The 23,395-nt window shown below is 35.5% G+C and overlaps 1 protein-coding gene across 1 annotated transcript in view; it reads right to left on the bottom strand.

The window, feature by feature from the left end:
* The window catches only part of anapc1 (anaphase promoting complex subunit 1), a 55,270-nt gene that overhangs the window by 27,383 nt on the left and 4,492 nt on the right, over nucleotides 1-23,395 (bottom strand). Inside the window, exons 6-24 of the mRNA XM_028467861.1 lie at nucleotides 22,028-22,110; nucleotides 21,844-21,917; nucleotides 20,361-20,506; nucleotides 20,115-20,272; nucleotides 19,069-19,200; nucleotides 17,958-18,176; nucleotides 17,624-17,719; nucleotides 17,421-17,511; nucleotides 15,890-15,955; nucleotides 15,645-15,782; nucleotides 14,831-14,974; nucleotides 12,406-12,466; nucleotides 8,149-8,204; nucleotides 7,926-8,057; nucleotides 7,771-7,845; nucleotides 5,923-6,045; nucleotides 4,052-4,221; nucleotides 1,911-1,999; nucleotides 6-154 (exon numbers count right to left, since the gene is read on the bottom strand). Coding sequence (XP_028323662.1) covers nucleotides 6-154; nucleotides 1,911-1,999; nucleotides 4,052-4,221; nucleotides 5,923-6,045; nucleotides 7,771-7,845; nucleotides 7,926-8,057; nucleotides 8,149-8,204; nucleotides 12,406-12,466; nucleotides 14,831-14,974; nucleotides 15,645-15,782; nucleotides 15,890-15,955; nucleotides 17,421-17,511; nucleotides 17,624-17,719; nucleotides 17,958-18,176; nucleotides 19,069-19,200; nucleotides 20,115-20,272; nucleotides 20,361-20,506; nucleotides 21,844-21,917; nucleotides 22,028-22,110 — 2,202 coding nt within the window. The remainder of the gene's footprint in view (nucleotides 1-5; nucleotides 155-1,910; nucleotides 2,000-4,051; nucleotides 4,222-5,922; nucleotides 6,046-7,770; nucleotides 7,846-7,925; nucleotides 8,058-8,148; nucleotides 8,205-12,405; nucleotides 12,467-14,830; nucleotides 14,975-15,644; nucleotides 15,783-15,889; nucleotides 15,956-17,420; nucleotides 17,512-17,623; nucleotides 17,720-17,957; nucleotides 18,177-19,068; nucleotides 19,201-20,114; nucleotides 20,273-20,360; nucleotides 20,507-21,843; nucleotides 21,918-22,027; nucleotides 22,111-23,395) is intronic.

The raw sequence follows: 23,395 nt of genomic DNA, 5'->3' as shown, positions 1-23,395 counted from the left end.
CCTACCAAAACCAGCAGCCTTGTCCTCTGACAGATGCCAGGCAGGTATGGAAAAGGCAGGTTCTCCTCACTTCTCAAACAACCACTGAGCCAACTGAACACACAAGGAGGCTCCGCCCTCAGGATGGACAGACACGGCATCTGATCAATCAAAGCTGAGAGGAAACGGGAGACATGTTTTGAGGCAGAGAAACGGAGAAAGACACAAAAACAAACCAGAATTTTTACAATTTAACATGACTGCTTTTTAGGCCGGACTACCGGACACAAAACGCCACTCACTCATTCTTCTCGTTGTGTACACTAGTTAAAATCACTACTCCTCTGTTATTCATGAATGGATCTAGATGAAATTTGGTAATCATTTCCATTAAATGAGCTATGTGTAGAATTATTGTGAATTTTCACCTTTTAAATATGTCTGAAATATCTAAAATCGAAATTCGAGTGTCCTTAGCTGTCACGCCATGTGATTTTTTTTTAGATGACATAGTTATATATACATTAATAAATATTGCCGGCCCAGCCAACCTGTAGTACCTTTTTTCCACCGGTTGGGTGAGTATAAGCATATTTACAGCAGAGCCGTCCCTGAACTAGGCCATCTCGGTCGTTAAAGCCTTTTTCTGTGCGCAGTGTCTTTATACACTTTGATGTAATGTTCACTAGCATCACCACTGTGTACAACTCCATATTTTTGGCTCGCACTAGTCTGTTGGGTGAAATATACGCCCGTAGGTAGATCATTTCAAACAAACGCGCTAAATAAATTGACGTCACTTCCTTTTCGACTGTTTTTGCAGTTTATATTTACATCAATAAAATAAAAACCACACAAACAGTATTGTTTCTTTATATTTTTAATAATAATAATAATAATACACGCAAACTCACAATAACAAAAAATAGGTTTTATCCTCTTTAGAAAAAAAAAACTTGTCACAAGTAATATGCCACCTAGTGGTGGCAGAAATTGGTTGCAAATTCTACATATGGCCCCTTTAAAGTTGTGTTCTCATTTATTTGTGAGTCAAATATTGCGACAGTTGGTGTTACCGAATCATTGACACATACCAATATATGAATGGGGCCCACTTGGCTGTTGTCAGTAGCGCAGCTACAGGTCTTAAATTTCCAATGCCTTCATCGGCCATCAGGAGCACCATTTTTCAAATGACTACTCCTCCATTAATCATTTGACTGAATTCTCGGGAACGTGGTACGTGCTATTCGCCGTGGAGACGTCCCGTGGGCCCGACCATGGTTCATCCAAACTTTTTTTAATGTCAAACTCATTCTAGTTCAGGGGCCAAACACGGACCAGTTTGATCTTAAGTGGGCCACAGAGAAGAGCGATTTGAACATTTTTATACCTTAGTTTGCACTTCCTTGTATACAGTAACTGAAATACAGAATGTGAGGCTCTAATCCAAACAAAAAATGACAGATATCAGTTCCTGCAGGATCTTCACTTAAATTACATTCTTTTTATGACCATTTTTTAATCAATTTGGGGAAATTTTGTGTAATAATTTAAGAAAAATGTCACAATTTTGAAAAAATTGAAAGTTCTTTCAACAATTTGACACTAAAAATGACTGCCATCTAATTACATAATCATGGGAAAGCTGTGAGCTCTGCAAATATTGTGGAGTTTCATTGAATTTGTGTATTTGGAGGGACTGAATTATTTGTTAATTTACACAACGATTCATGTTTCCTCTTTCATTTTTACTTTCTCATGCTTGCCACATTGGATGCTCTAAATAGCCGGATTTGGCCCGCGGGCCTTGACTTTGACACAAGTGTCCTAAATAATTAAGAAAACATTAAAAAGAAGAAAAAGTTTGAAATATTTTTTAAAAGCGCTGGGAAAAAATTAGCAAATTTTTGCAGATGATTGTTTCTCACCCTGTTCTATGAAGCAGTTTTCAGTGACATCTATCAACAATGGGTAGTCTCTCCAGTACAAGTCCACATACTTTTCCAAATGAAGGTCTCTGCAAAAACAGAAAGATACAAACATGTCACACGTTCTAAAATTACCACTGCATTCAAACTGGGAACTTTCTTCTCCTCATTTTAACAATGTTGTGACACCTAAATATTATGTTCAACTGCATTTCTTTTAGCTAAAAAAAAAAGGTTTAAATGCATAAAAACATACCAAATATGGAGTAGCTTAGTATATATGCCCTCACTTAAGATTTTTATTTTATTTTTTTAAATGTTACTTACTAAATGACTTAGTAAGTATTTCTACCTTTATTTCCATCATAATATTCATGCAAACCTTGCCTGATGATGCCTATTTTATGAAATATCATGCAGTGAAATGCTTATTTGTCATAGACCACATACAGAGAAGCCAGGATTAGTGGCAAGTTGTGCCAGCTCAGACATTTTTTAACTGCATATTATTATTATTATTATTATTATTATTATTATTATTAATAAAAATAATAATATCTAGATTTATATTTTACAAAGTGAAAGTATAGATTAAGGTTGTTTTAATTTGAAAAAGAAGACGACAATTCAGGCGACCCCACATGGGGTCCCGACCATGAGGTTGAAAAACCCTGGTTCACACAAAGAGCCTCAAATCTAAAAGCTTTACTTTGTTCTCGGCCAACTTTTGGTGACATTTAACTTGTTTTGGTCAGAGATTAAACATGCATCGGGTAATCAATAGTTTTTAATTTGTACACGGAGCCTTTGGGCCTGTGTGTGTGTGTGTGTGTGTGTGTGTGTGTGTGTGTGTGTGTGTGTGTGTGTGTGTGTGTGTGTGTGTGTGTGTGTGTGTGTGTGTGTGTGTGTGTGTGTGTGTCCTTAGTGTCTAACTATTTGTCCTTTCTTTCTTTCCTTGTTTTGGTGGAGATGACAACCTGCCAACAGCATGTGAGCGTAGATGTTGATGAAAGCAGGAGAAGAAGAATGGAGAAGGACAACCTTCAACAGTGTGAACATGAACACCTTCTAGAAAAATAGATTCCTAGTCTCAATGAAACTCTTCTGGATAAATAAAAGTTTAAAATAATCAATGAATCAAACTTTATTTATAGAGCACCATTCTTACAAATTCAATTGTAGATCAAAGTGCAGAAATTTGCTAAAGTGATTGACAAAAGTAAAAAAAAATATAGAGACAATAGACTTATGCACATAGAAGTAATTTAATAAAAAAAAATTAAAATTAAAAGATGACAAAATAAGAAAGAGTCAGAGATAAAACATAGCAGAGAAGGCAACAATTTTCAAAACAAAAAACATTAAAATTAGCATAAAAACATTAAAAATTAAGAATCCTAAAAATGATTAAAAAATCATAAAAGCCAGACTGAATAAATGTTTTTAGCTTGCGTTTAAAAAAATTAAATAAATAATAATAATAATAATAATAATAATAATAATAATAATAATAATAATAATAATACAGCACATATGCTGAGAAAAAAACTATGGTAGCTGATAAAATAATCATCTTTGGGCTTCAGAGAATCAAATTTATTCGATTCAAAAAGAGAAATAGGATTTTAATGTGAAAATATTAGGTTTTCCAATGCCAACGCCTTCTACTTTAAATAACCTCTAAAAAAAAAATGCATGATATAAAATTTGCACAATATGAAAAATCCGAAATCGAGAGAAAAAACATTCCAAAAACATATTTTGTAGGGGGAAAAACAATCAGAATCTCCATTATTAACTTATCAGGTAATAAAAACATAAAGTGTGTACCCTCCCTGCATACAAAACAACCCACACACACTAAAGGCCATTTGCTCTGAAGAGCACTCCTCTTTTGTCCTTCAAAAATCAGGTTGGTCACTCAACGGGCAGTTGAAGAGTATTTCTCCAGCATACATACATCTATAAACAGCATTAATCACACACAATCTAATCTCGTTTTCTTTCCCTTGGTGTGACAGCTAAAAGCAGCTGGTGAAGAATTAGAAGACATTGTTGTAATAAACAGTATCATCTTTTAAACCCTTATTTATTTAAGGGACAATCCTCAAACATCCACCAGTTGTGGCGTTGTTGGTTACCTGGCCAGTTGCTGAAGTAGGCAGACCAGTGATGAGGCTTTGGCTCTCTGCAGCTCATCCAGCTGAAGCTCCTGATAGAGCAAATGCAGGACGTAGAAAAGGGCAGCGATGTGAGGAAAAAGAAGTGCAGAACTGTCCACCAGCAGGGGGGAGCTGGAGGGAGAGGAGTCCTGTGACGTGAACAAACAAAAACAACAAAAAGATGTGATGAGAACAAAGTAAAGTGTATATAGTTTACAGTAAAAACACATTATGTGCCCATCTCTCCTTCAACTAATATAAATACAATCAATAAGACAAGGCCAAGTAAGATGCTATCATAATAACGTCATTTATCAGTCTCACAAAGTGTAAACTAAACCTATACTTAAAACAAATTTTTAACACAATTTCACGTGAAATTGTAGCCAAATAATAGTCACAAATATCATATAATGTACCAGGATACGGAAAGGCTGTAATGATGATAAGGAAAATGATGACAATGATTTTGGTTTTTTATTGATCAAACTTTCCAACTCAAAGTATATATTCTTTTATGATTAAAACCCAGTGTTTTTCAACCTTGAGGTCACCTGGAATTAAAATGGGGTCGCCTGAAATGTCTATAATTGATTTGAAAAAAAATGATTGATTAAAATAAATTATTATTACTTTTCTCTTTTTTTTCATTTTTTTTTTTTTATAAAAAAGAGGGAAAAAAAGGAAAGGAAAAAAATACCAAAAAACATAAAATTATTATTATTATTCTTTACCACAAACACTCTCAAACAAAAGTATTCTATAATTTCACTTTCTCAATTGTAAGTAGGTCAAATAAAATGCAGTATAAAAATATCTGAGTTAGTCACTTTATGCACTAATCCTTACAACTCTGCATTTTTCAACACACGATAACAAACATGATCAAAAACTAAGTCTAGAGAAAACAAGTTTGGATGAACTACGGCCAGGCCTGCAGAACGGTTCCACCGAGTAAAAGAAGGTCTCCGAGAGGCTCTTGACATCCGCTCAGAGAATATCTATTTCAAATTACAGCCCGATTCAACGAGCATTAACGGAGGAGTAGTCATTTGAAAAATGAGGCCCCCTGGTGCCCCGTGGCACATACGGAGTAATGGGCCCCATTCATATATTGGTATGTGTCAATGATTCGGTATCACCAACTATCGCAATATTTGACTCACAAATAAATAAGAAAACAACTTTAATGGAAATTACCAAAAAAAGGGGGTGGGTCCCTCGGGCCCCTAATCGAATTGTGCGAGGCATAATCATAATCTACATTGAATTACTTTTGAAACAATATATCAGACGACTACGTTCCCATACATATGGAAATTTCCAGAAATGGAGGGTGGGCCGGCAGGCCCCATTTAAAAAAAAAGGGCTCATTCATTGAGTTTTCATACAAAACTGCATTCTGATCTAATGAGAACTAACAGAAGTGCAGTCATTTGAAAAATGACTATATTTTATATATATTGTTATGTACCGATGATTCGGTACCACCAACCGTCGTAATATTTGACTTGCAAATAATTGAGAAATCGACTTTAATGGAAATTGCTCCGAGCGTCGATGCGTACACATCCATAGATTATACCGACCAAATTTCAGCCCAATCCGTTCATGAATAACAGAGGAGTAGTGATTTTAACTAGTTTAAACAAGAAGAACAAAGTGAGTAGCGTTTTGAGTCTGGTAGCCCGGCCTAAAAATGACTCTGGGGTCACCAGAAATTTGTGATATAAAAATGGGGTCACGACCCGAAAAATGTTAGGAACCTCTGATTGAACCGGACTTATGCATAGTGCTGCAAATGCATTAATGCAACAGATGGAGATTGGGAAGAAGAGTGAGTTACACACAGAGGTCGTGTCCTGGGGCTCATTGATGAGAGGGTTACAGGTTTTGCTGTTGTTCACTGGACCACAGGTGGACTGGGAGTTTATGTGACGATGGTAATGAGACCCCAACAGGCTTTCCCAGTCCTACAGAGAAGATAAACAAAAACAAACAAAAGGTAAAATCGCGTCATCTTGAACCAAGTATACACATTTTGATTTTCTTGCACACATTGTGCTTCAGTTAATAAAGTTTTTTTTTTTTCATATTAAATACGATTGATAAACAAAGCAGGATATTATGACCATACATATCCATTATTCGTTAAATTGAAACTTGTGACATTTAAAGATATGATTTATTTATTCATTATTTATATTTATTATAAAATAACACAATTAATGTTCAAAGCTAAAATAAAATGCCCTTCCAGAAGGCGTTCAAAAATACTTCTCCCTACAGAGCAGCAAATACAACCTAATCAATCAATTTATGTTTATTGTACCTAAGGCAATAGTGGAACTAAGACAAAGATGTCTGTCTGTTCTAAGTATTAAATGATGGAAAAATGGTGATAAAAAAATTTAAATGACTGACACACGACTTCTTTTCAAAAAGAAAATGTCACAATATATCTTAGAAAGTTATGTAAAACAGTAGAAATGCGTTAGACTATAAAGTGTTCTTCGTTAAATGCATTATTTGAAAAAGGCAACTCAAATGTACTTTGTTGAATGCTTGCATTTCTGTAGTGTGTAATATTTGAGAAAGGTAAATCATCTTGTTATATATTTTTTAAATTTAATATTTATGTTTGAAGATTTTTGCTAGACTGAAACAAATGAGCTGAAAATAAACATTAGTGAAAGCAGACAATTCTAAGCCAGGCTGTGAATAAAAGAAGACACATTCTCACACACAGTAAAGTCATAAACTGCACAAACTGGTTGTTTGGGAGATTTCTGGATTACAATGAAGTTTACAGAAAATGGTAAAGGGACTATTTCTACCTGTGGGAAGAGGACAAATATAAATGACTGCTTTGTTATTCAGTGAAGTGTGAAGGCTTAGTCAGAAAGCCAGGGCGGTGGGGGGGTTTCCCTGATGACATCCATCTCTGTGTGTTCATTGTTTGGCTGATTAAGGTTTAGAAATGTCGTTGATTTGAACAGTCCAACCAGATGTTTTTCTTTTAGTCATTTTCTTCATTAAATTCCACAAAAGTCTCACAACTGTACAACTCAGCAAATTGAATAACAACAAGACTAAACCATCCAAAGACATGTATTCGCAAGGCAAATACATATTGGGCAATTTGAAAAAATTGCCAAATATAATTGTTCATGTGAAAGACATCTTATTATGTGTATTTTGTTGCTGAGTAATGTCCCTTTATGTTGTTCTTTTTACTAATTAAATTGAAAGTAATAATGTAGAAAAAACAGAAGACTGACTTTGACCTTAAATATGACCTTGACCAAAGAGCAAAGTCACACATTGAAAGGAAATGTTGTTCAATGGTACCAGTATGAGCACTGTATCTCAATTTGTGGCCAAGTTATCGGGAAAAAAGTATTTTTTGTGACGTCATGAACTTTGACCCCTACTGATACTCCTACTGGTAGGTCGTACAGCTTCGGTTCAATTAACTAACATTTTGGCTCTAAAAAAGGTCTACTGCACATCCATGACATTGCCCCTATGCGATGACATACATGTCATTCGTGCTACATTAATAACCTAGGAGGAGTTCTACGACAAAGGAGTTGTGGAAGAAAAATAATAATAAGAACTCTTATGAGGACAATTTGACAGCTGCAAGTTAAGTGTGCCATAAAGTTGAGAAAAGGAGCATGTTTTTAGTTACACACCTCATCAGAGCCGCCATCAGAGGGACGGGCCTTCTTGGCTGCAATTACTGGAGAGAGGGGTCCCTCAAAATGTAGCTGGAAACAGGGCACAAGGTCAACACTTAAATTAAGAACAAACAAATCCAGCGCATTTAAAAATTAAATAATAAACTCACATTTCTTGTCCAGGTCAGACGTTCAGTGTTATAGCCCATCAGCGTCATTAAACAGGTGACAAACAGGTTCCACTCTGCGTGTGCACTTGGACCACCGGGGGCATTGTAAATATTGTACCACTTCACCAGAACCTGTAGTATTATGGAAAAAGTCGGAAACGTTCCTTTAGATGCTGTACGATGATAACTCAAGTGTTTTAAAGTAGAAGGTAATTCCACACACCTTCATGGCAGCATCTTTGGGCAAGATGAAACGAATGGCTTGAAGGCACTTTCTCACTAAAACAGATCGCAAAAGGAAAACAGAAATGGTGATAAATACCATATTTTTTGAGGTTTTTTTCTTTTATTGGGTTTTTGCAAAACATCCTACGACAAGATTTAAATCATTTATATCGGAACAATTAATGTCAACATGTGAAAAACAGCCTTAATGGCAGATTACAAGTACTTACATTACTGTAGTTGAGTTGTTTTTAAGGGTACTTGTACTTTTTTTAATATATATTTCTAAATGCGTAATTTTACTTGTACTTAGTCTACAGTTTGTTTGAAAAGAAGTAAAGTAATTTAATGCATTTCTACACCCAACTGTTACAGAGTAAATTGTTACTTTTTTGTGATTCTTTATTTTTATTTTTTTTACTTCCGTTCAGCAGTTTATGAAGACACCTTGAACATAACCAATGTGTTCTTAGTCGTGCCATTTCTGATCAGCCACTTTCTTAGGTTCAGGTTGTGGTTTCTACCTATTATGTTGTTACCCACATGGCACATTTGGCATGGCACTGTTTTAGAGTTCATAAAGTTAGCTATACTTGGAGCCTGAGAATTTCTTTTCATTTTTAATTACATTTATTGCCGATATTTTATTTAAAAAAGACAAAACTTTTATTTCATACAGATGCCTTTGTGTAAAATAAATGAAGTTCCTTTTTAAGTTTATACATGAGATGTTTACTGTATGCAAAGGAACCGTGGCAAGATTTATTACCAAAAATATACGTTTGGGGGGGTTGAAAGTAACTAGTAACTTTTACTTAGAGTACTATTTAATTTAGCTACCAGTTGTACTTGAGTATTTTATGTATGACTTACATGTACTTGTACTTGAGTACAATTTCAGTCTAGTAACAGTACTTGTACTTGAGTAGGATATATCAGTACTCTTTACAACTCTAGTAAATGCAGTAGAAATATCTTAAGGGTTTTATTGATTTTACAGTGCAGTTGGCTCACTGTACTATATTTGTATTTATCTGTATTATATTTGCATATTTGTACATTTGTATTATAACTGACTGGAATGTGTGCACTGTGAGTCAAAAAACAAAAATTTCCATTGTCAGCAGTTAAACTTTATTAATAAAGATCCGACACATGTTGTTCATTTGCTTTGCAAATACAGATCAGCCACTTCTACCACCAACAGTCGCTTTAAAGGACAGATTCATTCTTTCCAAAGTATTCAAACGAGTTTGCAAGTTAGAGTTGGATACATATAGTGCATGTATAGTATGTCGTGGCGACTGAATGAGAGTCAAAGCAAGACATGAGTTACTTGTGCCCACGTTTCACCTAAGCTATTTTAAAGGTGGTCGTCGTTGTGGTGTTAAAGTTGATTAGGGTAATTGTGCATCAAGTGGCGACTTCATAATAAGTAAAATTTCATAAATCAAGCCTCAGTTAAATGAAGGGTTTAACTTTCTAAAGACTGTATGATTGAATATTACACACAAAAAAAGAGACAAAAATAGAAAATAAATGAATATCAATCACACCTACAGCCTAATCAGAGTCATTAAGGCTTCTTAATTGCAGAACCAGACTGAGAAAGGTCAAGGAAGTGGTTGAGAAATGCCATTTCATTAGTGGACAAAAGCCAAGTCTGTAGAATTGATGACTAAGTAATAGGGAATATTAGAGGTACTAAGAGAAATGCACAAGGCACGCCTGATTGTTTAATGAAAGGTAACAGATCAGGTAATAAAATATACAAATAAGTCAATTAAAGCATGCAAAAACATATGAATAATAACTGGAACACATATATACATATATATATATATATATATATATAATTTATTTTTTTAAATTGTATTGTTTTTGTCTGTTCTTTATCATTTGTGAGTTGTATGAATGAGATTCATGCACAAATGATTTTGGCTGTAAGATTGTTCGTTAAATGATCGTAAATTTATTTCTTTTTTAAACTTGCACTGCGTATATTGCATTTTGACCCCTCCCCCCAAGGACTACAGATGGAAATTAGCATTTAAGCTTGAGTCAGGTACAAATATCTATGTTTTTAAAACGTATTATGTATTTCTATACTATCCTAATAAATAAATAAAAAAATGAATGCATTAAATAAAATTAATTACTTCCGGTAATTAGGTAAAGGCTTCAAATAACCTTTTCAAGCTTTCTGCCTTTTCCTGCACTGTTTATTCATGTTTTATGTGAGAATGTGTTATTTTGTAATTGTACAAAATGTAATAATGTAAAAATGTCAACATTTAATTGCCAAATCTTAGTTATGAAGGGAGAAATGGAACAGATCTTATATGAGATTATATGTTTGAGTCTCAATTTAAAATCTACAACCAGATAAATGGGTAGAGAAGTTATAAAAAAAAAAAAAGTGGATGGATGATAATAGAGAAAGTAACAGATAAAAAATCAGATAAAAGTCAACATCAATTGTGGCTTCAGGGTACTGATATACAGTATTCTTCTACCAAATAACAAGCGATTGATCAAATATTCAAGAAACATAACTCAAGAGCATCATCTTGAATCAAAGTTCAAAATAATTACAATGTCGTCACAAATGAAAACCGTTTAATTCATTGTGTTTAAGTACATTTTCTCTGTTTGTATCATAATGATGTGCTAAGAAATAATGTTTTTTTGTTTTTATGCTGACCGTTTCCAATTTACTTCCCACTGTTTCTTTCAGTTCTGCTTTCGAAAACACAGTTTTTATGAAAACAGTCAAAATACAACGTCACAAAGCTAAAAAAATATTAAAAATAAAGATCGGAGGATACAATCTTCACATAAAGGGTGAGAGCAGACGTTGTGAACTGAGTAATCCGAGTTGGCCATTAGTGGGGGAAAACAGCAACAGATAAACCAGCTGACCGGGACTTCTAATTGGCTGAAAAATAAACTCTACAAATTGTGATGCATCATCTTATATAAATGGATCTGTAAGATTACTCTGTTTTAATATAAAACCGCAGCTATAAGACATATTTCCAGCCTACATCCTGTCTCTAAAGCTGTCACACTATTCATCAGGTTGATTCTTTACGTAATAGAACAAAACAGCAATTATACTGTTTGTGTCAAGAAATTCTTCTGCAAAGAGTTGGTTTCAGGTTTACTGGTTCATAAAAAACTATATTGTGATAATGTATTCAAAACATTCATGATTATATGATTGTCTTTTATAAACATTTGTAGTTTGTCGTCTATTATTTTTGTTTCATAATTATAAAATGTTTATCTGGTCATGGTTTAGTATTGGAAGCCACACTGCATTGATGATAAACACATAAATACATATATTACCACAAAGAAGAACAATATGTATTTAGGATAACTACTGTATGTAAGCTATAGGAGGAAAAAATAAAGTAATAAGGTTTAGTGCCATGTGTAAATGCTTGTTTGTCAATTGTGGAGTGAGAAAAGTGTGTGTGTGTGTGTGTGTGTTTGATGGGCATAAATCTTGGCTCCGACACATCATAATGGTTTGTTTTTGCATCGTGTGTGCGTGCATGCAAGTGTGTGTGTGTGTGTGTGTGTGCATTAGTGTTGACAGCAAATTTTGATTTGGTTGTAGTCTTTTCACTAAAATGCAACTGAAATTTAGTCAAAATTTAGTCATCAGGACTAATTCAGTTATAGTCTCGGTAACGACTAAGTCTGTCACAGATATAGTCGACTCAAATATAAACGATAAGTTTGTGTACTTATTACATTTTTATAATGTATTGTTTTATATTATATAATTTTATATAATTATTATGTGAAAATGTTGGGTTTTTTCTTAAGAATTTTATATTTTAAGTGCTACGAGATGACAATTGTTGTAATTGGCGCTATACAAATAAAATTTAATCTGATTAAATTTTGTTCTGTATTTCAGATTTGATCCAAATGCTGTTATGGAGGGATGTGATGTTTATCTAGTTTATTAATTTGAACGATGAGAAATGATTGACAATTGTGTACCGTTCTTTTTCATTATTTTATTTTCTTATTGCCGTGTTTCACACAGAGGTAAACACAGCAGCAAAATGGCATATTTGAAGATAGTAATTAATTAGTTTTCAATAATGTTTTTTAGACCAAGTAGGTGAAATTTCTCATGGCACACCTGACGATCTCTCGCGGCACACTTGCACAGTGGTTGAAAAACCCTGTTTTATTCAACAAAACGAACATTTGTGTGTATGTGTGTTCTTACCGAGCTCTGAAGTAGCAATCTCAGGGACAGAGATTCTCAGCATTGTTCCACTGCTCAACTCCTGATGAGAGACGATCAAATTATAGAATCACTTCATTTATAATTACAAGTAGAGCTCATAGAGTCATACATTTTTCAGGGTAAAAGTCCTTTTTTTTTTTTTTTTTTAAATTGTAACAGTAACACCTGTACACAGTTTCAGCAGCTTTTTTTCCCAACAGTACAGCAACACAGCAATTAGCATGACCTAGAAAACCTGAGGAGTATCTCTAGGCGGCTGCACGAGGATGTAGTGATTCACACGTTTGACTCACAGCAACAAGATCTTATAGTTTGAACCCAAAGACCAGGAAGCTCTTTTAGTGGCAAGTTTACGTGTTCTAATGTGTGGCTTTGCTTCATTTGATGGTTCAAAAACATGTACGGTGCTAAATAGCCACACTGATGAGTACGTGTGTGTGTGTGAAGGAACTCAGGGTGCTTTCACACATATAGTCCGGTAGAATTGGTGCGATTCAGGCGGTGAATCTGCAACATTGATGCATTTTAATTTGGTCCGGTCAGCTTTCAAACATTCTATTTGCCAAGCGCACAAATCTTTCTGAACAACGTCACGCAGGTGAAACTTTTGGTCGCTGATTGGAAAGAATACTTCAGCCTCTACAGACTCAGAAAAATGAACTTTTCAGAAATTCTCAAACAAACCCCCTGAAACATGATCAGTAATGATTAAAAATGACACATGTACACAATGACTGAGGAAATTTTTGTGATGTGTGTGCGTGTTTGTTGCCGTGACGATGTGCTGCTGCCCTGTCACTACTGACAGTCGCGCCGTCACGTCCTATATTTGGTCTCTCTTCCTATGTTTTCCAAAGGAAATCCTAAGACAATCCCTGCAGAAAAGTCATTAATAATAATTCAAAATAACCCATAATCACACTGTCATGGCAAATTTGCGGTTGACCTCATTTGGAGACGTGATTTAATGCTCTGGTTGAATGATGGAGTCCAGTGGAAGCATGGTGATTTTATAAAAAAAAAAAAAAGGATTTATTATAAACTAAATGAAAAAGAGTACAAAAGAACAAGTGTCCCATCCTGTTGGGAGGAAAGGCGGCCAGAAACAACCCAGGATGGTCAAAACGCTCCGGCCAGAGGAAAAAAGCAAGACTGACTAAAAAGTTCTTCACACACACATTTCTACACAGTTTAACCCTCCTACCCGCCGACAGATAAGAAAGAACAGGCCTTTGAGATGGCGCCATCGTTATCTGACGCGATAGCCAGGTGCGCAGATGAGCGTAGGAATGTGTGTGTGTGTGTGTATGTGTGCGCGCCTGGCCTTCAGATAGAGCTACTGTATGTTTTGGGATTGTGAGCAACTGACCTCCAAGAGCATGAGACAGCAGAAATGAAAAGATACAACTTAAAGCATTAAGTTGAATAAGGTCTATGAGCAAATATATGAGTAAACATAATTAACCAATTTTGCCATCACATCACGATGCCACAACCTGCGCTAATGCTCTCCATAAACACAGAGATGACTCCGCTCCGTCTCCACCTGTCAGTGCTCAGCGCCCTCATGTCACCGGTAACTTAACGGTAAGGATGTGTGATATGTGAAGATATGAGAATATATACGCAGATAAAACAGAGCAGTCAAATGTGCAGCCATCGCTGATCATGTGAAGAGATTAATAAATGAATGATGTGGGAGAAATACGGAAGGGAGTGAGGAAATGTGACGCGTTTGTTTGTGTACTGACAAAGCGACTCTGAAAATGGATGGACGGATGGATATTTGTGTGTGTTGTTGCTAGAGCACTGGGTTGTGAGTGTGTGCTCGTGCCTGTTACCGTGACGGCAGGCACTGATGGAGTTGCTCCGTTACAGTTGCACTTCAATGTAAAGTGTTGACCAGAGCATCCGAGTAAGCGAAGCATGGTGCGGAGCAAAGACGCATGTGTGAAAGCACCCTTTATTCATCTGCTTTAAAATACATGCGACTTAGCACATCTGTACATTTTGACTGTTAGCAGGTTATGTAAGTGTACGAGTGACACAAGTTGGCATCAGTGTGTGCTCACTGTGACCCAAGAGTCACCAGGATGTCTGTTATCATCCTGTCTGTCTGTCTGTCTGTCTGCTCTTTAGGTGACAGTGAGTACTGTTTTAGTTTGGCTAGGTTACTTTTAAGTTAAGTATAACCTAAGCAGTTTGAGTTTAACCAGGAACTACAGCCATCAAATTATGTATTACCATCTGTTTTGTATTTGTGCTTCTTTAAAAAAATATTTTCTGAATTTTAACCCAGCCTTGAAAAACATATGGCAGCTACCAGAGAGCTAGAAGGATAAGATGAGATAAGTTAATCTGACAACAATCCTGAGTTCTCTTTTGAAACATCTGACCAACCTACCAGAGTAACCCGGTTACTGACGGGGTCTCGTATGCTCTGGATGGAGGGTGCGGCTGGTTGGAAGGCATAATCCTCCAAAAATGTGCTTTCGTTGTGTTTGATGTGGTGACCCTTCACACCTGTCACAGGTGAAGGCATGACATCCTGATGAGAAGAAGAAAAACAAAAAATCTAAGTTGAAAAATGGAAGAACGGCACCAGACTTGCCATATTTTAACCTATTTTCATCACATTTTCTTGCCAGATTTTTGTTCTTTTTAATGCATTTTTACTACATTACTCACATTTCTGACACTTCTCCATCAAATTTCAAGACATTTCCAGCTCTTATAAACCCTTTACACCACTTTTCCACCTAATGTCACATATGTTGACCCTTTATTGTCACTTTTAGCCTCTTTTCACCATATTTCATGCATTTATACCAATTGTTTCTACTTCTTAAATTACATTACCCAAACCCCCTCCCCCATTTCTGCCACTTTTAAGCCAATTTTGACGCTTTGAACCCTTTCACCACTTCTTTTGTCTGCCACGTTTGCAACATTTAACTAATTTCTGTGGTTTTTAAAACCCCATTTCACCACCTTTTCCACCATTTTTGGTCACTTTTAACCCATTTTATTTCTGCTTAAAACAAGGATCTTTAAGATGACTATATACTATGGCACAAATAATAATACACTTCCTGGATAACAGTGGATATTATACAAATAAATAAAGGTTGAAAAAGAAAGTCCCAGTTGACCCAAGGAAGAAAAAGCTAAATGTATGTATCAGGATTCATAAAAAGAAACCAGAAACATGCAGATACCTCATCCAGTCTATGGAGCAGAATGCTGCCAGCTTTAGTCGGCGTGCTGACGTTCTCTACTGCCAGACTGAGGTGAGGGAGGTGGTTGGTCAGTCCAAATGGAGGAGACAGGAGGCCGGGAACAAATACCTTACTAACCTGAGGAGAAGACCACCATTATTGTGTTTTTAATCAAAAATATGTGAATATATAGAATCGACCTTTAATATAACGTGAAGCTAGAGTAGCTATGAGTCTGTACTTACCCTTGTGACGCCCGTGTAAAGAACCAGATTTCCGCATGCCTCCAGAACTAGCATGGCATCAATAGTCTGAGGAACACATGATAAGACAACTGCTGAGTCAGCATTTATTATTATTATCATTTATTATTCTTGAAAAACAAGCCAATATTTTTTTTTTTCTTTAAAGACCCTGAAAAGTAAATTCTGACATTTTCTTCTAAACACATGAAATGGGTCATAAAACGCATCCGCTGGTGCCACATTTTCCATCAAATCAGCACGTTTATACACCGCGATTTTGTTTTTCGCCTCTAGCGGGCGCAGTTCTGACTCTACCAGGGAGGGATGCACATATTCGGGCGGAGCAGACCTTTCCGCTTACACCTCGTTTGGCCCGATCCAAGCACTTTTGGAAGCACTATCGACGCTGGAGTCACTTTCACACTGCTCTCTCCCATAGACACAGTACACAAAGGCGGTGCCCTTCCCACGCGTGGGCGTGGTTCCAGTGCCTCTAAATGACACGCCCCCATCTATTCAGAGCAGAGAGAAGTGCTTGTTTTTCCATGATTTTGAGACCAAATTTTACATACGTAGCTATTTTTTTCATTTTTCAAATTTGGCTCAGTGGTCAATGACACGTTTCTGTGGTGTGACAAACTCAGAACACTTATTTATTTCTGCATTACTCGGACTTTAAGTATCAGGTAATTATTTCTAATAACTATGTCTGACACAGTCTAAATTGTCCAATAATACCATTAAAAAGACATGTAGTGATTTTTAATCTCAAACTCGTAAATAATACAAAAGGTTTAGTTAAATAACTTTCTTTAAAAGTCCTTGTAGAGCAGCCAAGAGGAGAAAAAACCTGTTGTTTTTAGCTCGTGGATTTTCCTCCTCTAAATCGTTTCAATGTCATCCCAGATTGGTCCACTCTCTCTCCTCTTCACCGGTGTGGAAGCTGCCTGTGGCTGCTCCAATGCGCAAAAAGAGCTCACGATTACAGCTTCAGACATGTCGCTAAGCACACAACCTTGCGTTGGCCGTAGTAATAAATAACAGAATATTAAAGAAAATGTTTCCAGATTATTTATTTTTTAATCTAGTCATTTTTGTATTATTTAAAAAAAAAAATGTACTGCATTTTTTATAATTTATTAATATTTACTGTATTTATATTTAATTTTTTTCTTTACGTTTTGTTTGTGTTTTCTGTATGCAATATTGAAAATACAATAAAACTTTGAATTATATATATATATCTTTTTATTAAAAAAATGTGAAGAAAAGCACAACAAAAACCAAAGTAAAAAAGAAAATGAGAGAGATCAGGTGTTAACTTCACGTGAACATGGGTGCTCCACAAGGAATGTATTTGAATATGTAAAATCGAGGGGAAAAAAAGCTGTGGGTAATACATTAAACACATTTTATGTCATATACTGTACATTTAAACTACAGATACCATTTAAGTAACAGTGCTGGTATTAAATCATAATTGATCACTTACCTTTACCTTCGCTCTGTGGACACAAACGCTGTAACTTACCGGCAGAGGTTCTGCGTCTTTGGCAGCGATGGTTTTGACGGACGTAAAGATGAGCTGAGAAGTGTCGTTGCTCTCAACAAACTTTAATAATCTGAGTCGGAAAAAAAAGAACAGGACAGAGAAATGCAAAACCTATCATAAAAAAAAAAGCCAAAAGAATCACAAAAACAATTCATATTTGTGTTATCCGTGTGTGTTTAAACCTGAGCTGTTGGTGAGATTCGACCAGAAAACAAAGGTATCGGTTTTCACAGACGTCTGATGTCAAAAACACTTTGGATGCCTGGCTGCTCATCTCCCTGCAAATGCAAAAAAAAATAAATAAATAAATTTAAAAATGGCGTAAAAACCACATGAAAAAATTGTAAAAATTAACAGTAGTCAAATGTAATTTCATTTTTTGAAAAAAATGAAATAAAAAGGGGAAAAAGGCAAATAAAAAATGTATATACTTAACAAATAGTCTGCTTATAAAACACATTTTAGACACAAGTCTCGGCTATTCTTTATTTTATGTAATCAATACGTTGATTCAACCTGCGAGAGCCGGCGGTGAGCGTCTCACTCCACAGCTGCTCCATGCACAAGTCGGGTATAATTGGCTCCATCTCTGGCACCAGAATGGAGTCAGTGACAGTGTTGTTAGGGGAGGGTATCACGTCATGATGCCCCCTTGAGGACGAGCTGTGGAAGGACGCGTTGAAACGAGCCGCACTCGAATACGATGGCGCCGCCAGGCCAGGAGAATGTGCTCGACTGTGGGAGAGAAATGGAGGAGATGGTGAGTTATTATGGCGTACTTAGACATCTGTTCAGTGTTTTCTCTGGAATTAAACTGGAATTTTTGTTTCTTTAAATGCTGAAAAATAGTACATTGTGTAAGAGATGCAAAATCTATGCACCAAATCAAATAGTATTCACTGAAAATTGAAAAGCATGAGAAATGTTCAAGATTTGAGGATAAAAACTGGCTGAACATTCAAAATAAAATTATCAGAAATAATGTAACAATGTCTGATTCAATAATAATAATAACTTTAATTTGTAAAGCACTTTACATTTAGTAATCTCACAGTGCTACAGAAAAGGGGGAGAAAAAAGTTAAAAAGCAATAAAAAAAAAAACAACAGTGAATAAAATCAATAAAATATAATTAGCAGAATGTTAAATATTTTCTTCAGTTTCTACAAAGAGGCAGAAAATTTTAGGTACATTTTTATGGGAACTTGAGCTTGGAAATTTTGGGAATATTCAAAAATATAAACTTTTGGGAGAAGTTTTAAATAACTGCATCACATCGCAACATGAATATTAGCATCTACAGTATGCAAAAATGAGTTGGAAACTTAACAAGGAAAAACAGGGAATTTACAAATTTGGAGGTTGGCCTTTAACTGGCATGTTAAATATAGTTGGGAAAATACAATCGTCTAAAATATTAGCATCAGTTATGTACTGATACTCCCAATTTCCAATTAGTTCTGATGAATAATTCCCGTGAAACGTTAACATTTTTTAATACTTTTTGAATAATAAATTCCAGAGCTAAAGTTCCTGTGGAAGTTAACCGTAAATTTCCACAATTTTGCAACCCAAGTTCCTGCATCTTCTCTCCTATTAACAGAAATGAAGTGACAATGAAAATCACCTGAGTGCAGCCATGTTGGAAATGTTTTGGGAATGTGTTTTGGAGAGTGATCCTGGTGAGGACGTCATAATCCTGTTGTGGTGACTGTGTAAAGCACTGTAGTGGAGAGGAGACGCACTGCCCACGATGTAGCTAAGATAACAGGACAAAAGGTAAATAACAGTAGTGAAATAAAGGCTTTAAAGATAGTAAGAGGAAATATGTCACATTATTCTAATATATTATATATAGAGATAGATAAGAAAAATCAAACAATATTCTGTCAATAGACTATAGGCCAGGGAATATAGGGGAGAACCTTTTGGGGTCCATCCATAAAGTCAGCAAAATGATGGTCCAGTGTTCTATAAATCTGTGATAACCACATTTATTTACTCATCTGAATAATATCCACTGTTATCCAGGAACTTTTACACCATACTAAATAGTCATCTTAAAAATGTAAATGGTTTAAAAATGACCAACCAAAAATGATGGAAAAACTGGTGAAATGGGATTTTAAAAAACCACAGAAATTGGTTAAAAGTTGCAAATTACAGTGGCCAAAAACGAAAAAGTGGTTAAAAAAAGTTCAAAGTGTCAATTTTGGAACAATTAGTTTAAACTGGCAAATAATGTGCATGACAAATTGTGCATGTGGTTAAATTGGTAAAAATAATCATGAAATATGGTGAACAGAGGTTCAAAGTGACAATAATGGGTCAATAGCATATGTGACATTAGGTAGAAAAGTGGTGGAAAGGGTTTATAAGTGCTGAAAATGTATTGATAAAAATGTGCAGAAAAGGCATTTTAATTTGATGGAGAAGTGTCAAAAATGGGAGTAATGTAGCAAAACTGCATTAAATAGAGCAAAAATATGTCAAAAAAAAGTGATGAAAATGGGTTAAAATATGGCAAGTTTGGTGTAGTTGCAGAAAAATAGTAAAAAATTAGCAAAAATGGGCTCAAATTGTAAAAAAAAATTATCCTATAGTTTCTTGAAGGCATCTGTCGACCCCCTGCAAGTGTCTCGCGACCCCAAGGTTGGTAACCCTTTCTGATACCTCGTTCCCATCCCAGGATAAATCCCAGTCGGACCACTTCCAGCAGGTGAGTCGAGGCGGGAAATATTGCGCAGGTGTGAAGTGAGGAAGCCTGAGGCCATCCCACCCAATGGTGTACCAGCTGCTTCTGCTGGAAAACGTAAGACAGCTGATCGCTCCTATAGGAGAAGTCAAGGACTTCAAGTTAGGGAACATTTCAGTATGAGTGTGTGTGTATGTGTGTGTGTGTTAAGTATAATCACTTACGTCATTAGTGACGTTGCGCAGAGTCCACACAGAGTGGATTCCCTGCACGGTGTCGTATGATACGACAATCGAAGGCTTACAGCAGGTGAACACAATCTTCATGCTGGTGTCGCACACATACTGGACGGAGGAACCTTCAAACATACCTAGACAAATATGACAGAAGATGGCACAAAAAAAGTTTCCATTTTTGAATTACAATTATGTTCAATTACAACTCATGTAACAGTGACCAGCTTTTTTTTCCAATTTCAATTACAATCATTAATTTTCCCCTAAAAGTCAATTATGATTACGTTCCCAATTACTAAAGTTTATATTCAATTAAACACAATTACCGAGCCTGAAATAAATAATCCCATAAAACGAAACTTTTTCTTGAGTTAGCTACACTAAAGATGTTACCATTCAAGGTGTTTTTCATCTCTTGTTAGGCTTCCTTATCCAGGAAAATATTGTTATTCATATTTTTGCTGTGGATGTTTTATGTCAGTATACCTCTTGATTTTTTTTTTATATATTTTTTTTAAATAGTAAAATGTTCCTGAAGAGAACTGACAGGTAGTGGGAAAACTTGATACGAAACATATTTTAATAATTGTTAACTGCATATGTGTAAGCCAGGGATGGGCATCTCTATCACAGCGGGGGCCACAAAACTGATTGTATCACGTTATCAACATTCATGTCAGCATTAATACAGGGAAAAAAAATGTTTTGACTTTGTCTGTGGTTTTGATGTTTTGTCAGTTTTTAGGCATTTTGTGTGTTTTTGTTATTTTTATGTGTTCTTGTTGTAATTTTGTGTATTTTTCTGTGATTTCTTTTGCCTTTTTCTTGTAGATTTGTGCCTTTTTGGGGTCACATTCTGTATTTTTGTTGTTGTTTTCTGTATTTTCCTGTCCTTTTTACAACCGTTTGTGTCTCTTTGGAGCTATTCTATAATGTGGGTTAGGGTTTGTGGGTTTTTGTAGTCATTTGGTTTGTTTAAGTGGTTGTTGTGTCTGTCTGTGTGGTCATTTTATGTTTATGAATAATTTTGTGTATTTTTGGAATTTTTGTACTTTGTGCATTTTGCTGTTGATTTGTGAGTCATTTTGTGTATTATTGTGGGCTTCATATTCAATTTTGGAGGATTTGCTTTTGGGGTTACAAAAAATTTGACTGAGGGCCACATGTGGCCCCCGAGCCACCAGTTGCCCCTGTCTGGTGAAAGCCATAGAACTGTAACATGGTTCCCCTGATTTGCGTTTAATTAAATTGTAAATGACTCATTTCATAGATTTTCCATGCAAATCAAATTATCTGAACTCAATTACAATTAAATGATGATTACAACGGCAACATATTGTTTTAATTACAACGACAATTACAATTATGAGATAACTGTAATTAATGATCAATTACACAATTATAATTGACCCTAACCCAGACTTGTAGAGTCAAAAAAAAGCAGGAAAATGATTGTTTGGAAGTGTCATACCTGTAGGTTTACACACTACTGGTGCAATCTCATCTAAAGGATGAAGCATGCTGAAGACTGTTGGCAGAAGCTCTCTGGAAAGCAAAAGTGTGATCCATCAGAAAATGCAAACACCGGTTTTACTCTTGGTCCTGAATTTGTGCCCATTATTGCTTTTCGAGTGTTGATAGCAGCCGTTGCGTACCCTGGGGAGACGAGGTGTGCATCATTCCCTTCGTTTTTGCGTTCCAACAACAGACCAAACTTTGTAGCCCAGGCTTTGGAGACCTGCAGAAAAGAGGGTGGGACCAAAATGAGACACAACTAAAAGTGTTGCCAAATTAAAAGAATAAACTACAATGGGTTGCTAATACAAACAGCCATGCAGAAAATCAAATCATCAATACTCATTACCATTTCAACAACAAACAAAAAAAACTTTTAACATAGACATATTTAGTCATACGTTTCTTTTATTCCAAATGGGCTACTGGTCCAGGTTAACCTTTAAGAACATGATCGTACTGAACAAGTGGATGCTTTTCAACTAGCAAAACCCACCAGTCACAGTTAAGGGTGTAAGAAAAATTCCATTTGATGATACATTGCAATATTTCACTGTGCGATTATTGCATCGATCCAAAAAATGTTCAAATCAATTTATTTAATAATGTTTTTTATAAAGAAAACACCTTTAATTGCGCTAACATCTGCATCGCAAATAAACTATCACCTAGGTCACTAGGTGCCAGTGATTGAATTACAGATAGTTACCATTTACTTGTTCTCGCAAGTTTAAAAAAAATGAAATCAATTGTATTTCATATTAGGAGTGACGATATCTCGATAAGGCAATATAACGGGATATTTTTTCACACGATCGATTATCGATATGCTTGCGCTAAGTATTGATTTTTTTTTTTATAAACCTTTTCTGCTATTTCACTAAAATGTGCAGGTAGGTCTTCACAGAAATTTTGTCACTGTTGAAGGAACCAATATATTGTTTACTGGAATATTGCACTATAATGGTGTCACTGATAAGAAAGACCCTATTTTTTGTTTCCAGAAAACACTATTGGAGATACTTATTAATTTACATTATAATGTTGACGCTTATTTACAGAAATGTTGCACTAAAATAGTGTCACTGTTCATGGGACACTTTTTCAATTTATTGTCTTTCAGAGACATAAATTAAATTTGTATATTTTCACTTAATCTTTTTTTTTCTTATGTCATAGATTATCATAGAATCATTTCTGACCAACATATCGATAATCGCAGTATCGTTATACCGTGAGATAATAGTTATTGCAAGCTTTGTATCGCGTATTGTATCGTGAGGTACCCAGAGGTTCCCACCCCTATTTCATACCATTTTGTACTTGTGATATATCGCAATGCATATCGTAATGTTTAGTATCGGGATGTCCCGATACAACTTTTTCACTTGCGATACGATATTGATATTGCATCCTTGTGTATCTGCCGATATCAATACCGATCCAATGCGATGCCAGCACGCATCATACATACTTTTATTACTTATTTTGTAGTGTGGAATGTTAGA

This window comes from Gouania willdenowi, chromosome 15 (assembly GCF_900634775.1).
Source record: "Gouania willdenowi chromosome 15, fGouWil2.1, whole genome shotgun sequence".
Lineage (NCBI taxonomy): Eukaryota > Metazoa > Chordata > Actinopteri > Blenniiformes > Gobiesocidae > Gouania > Gouania willdenowi.
This window is presented reverse-complemented; position numbering and strand designations above follow the sequence as displayed.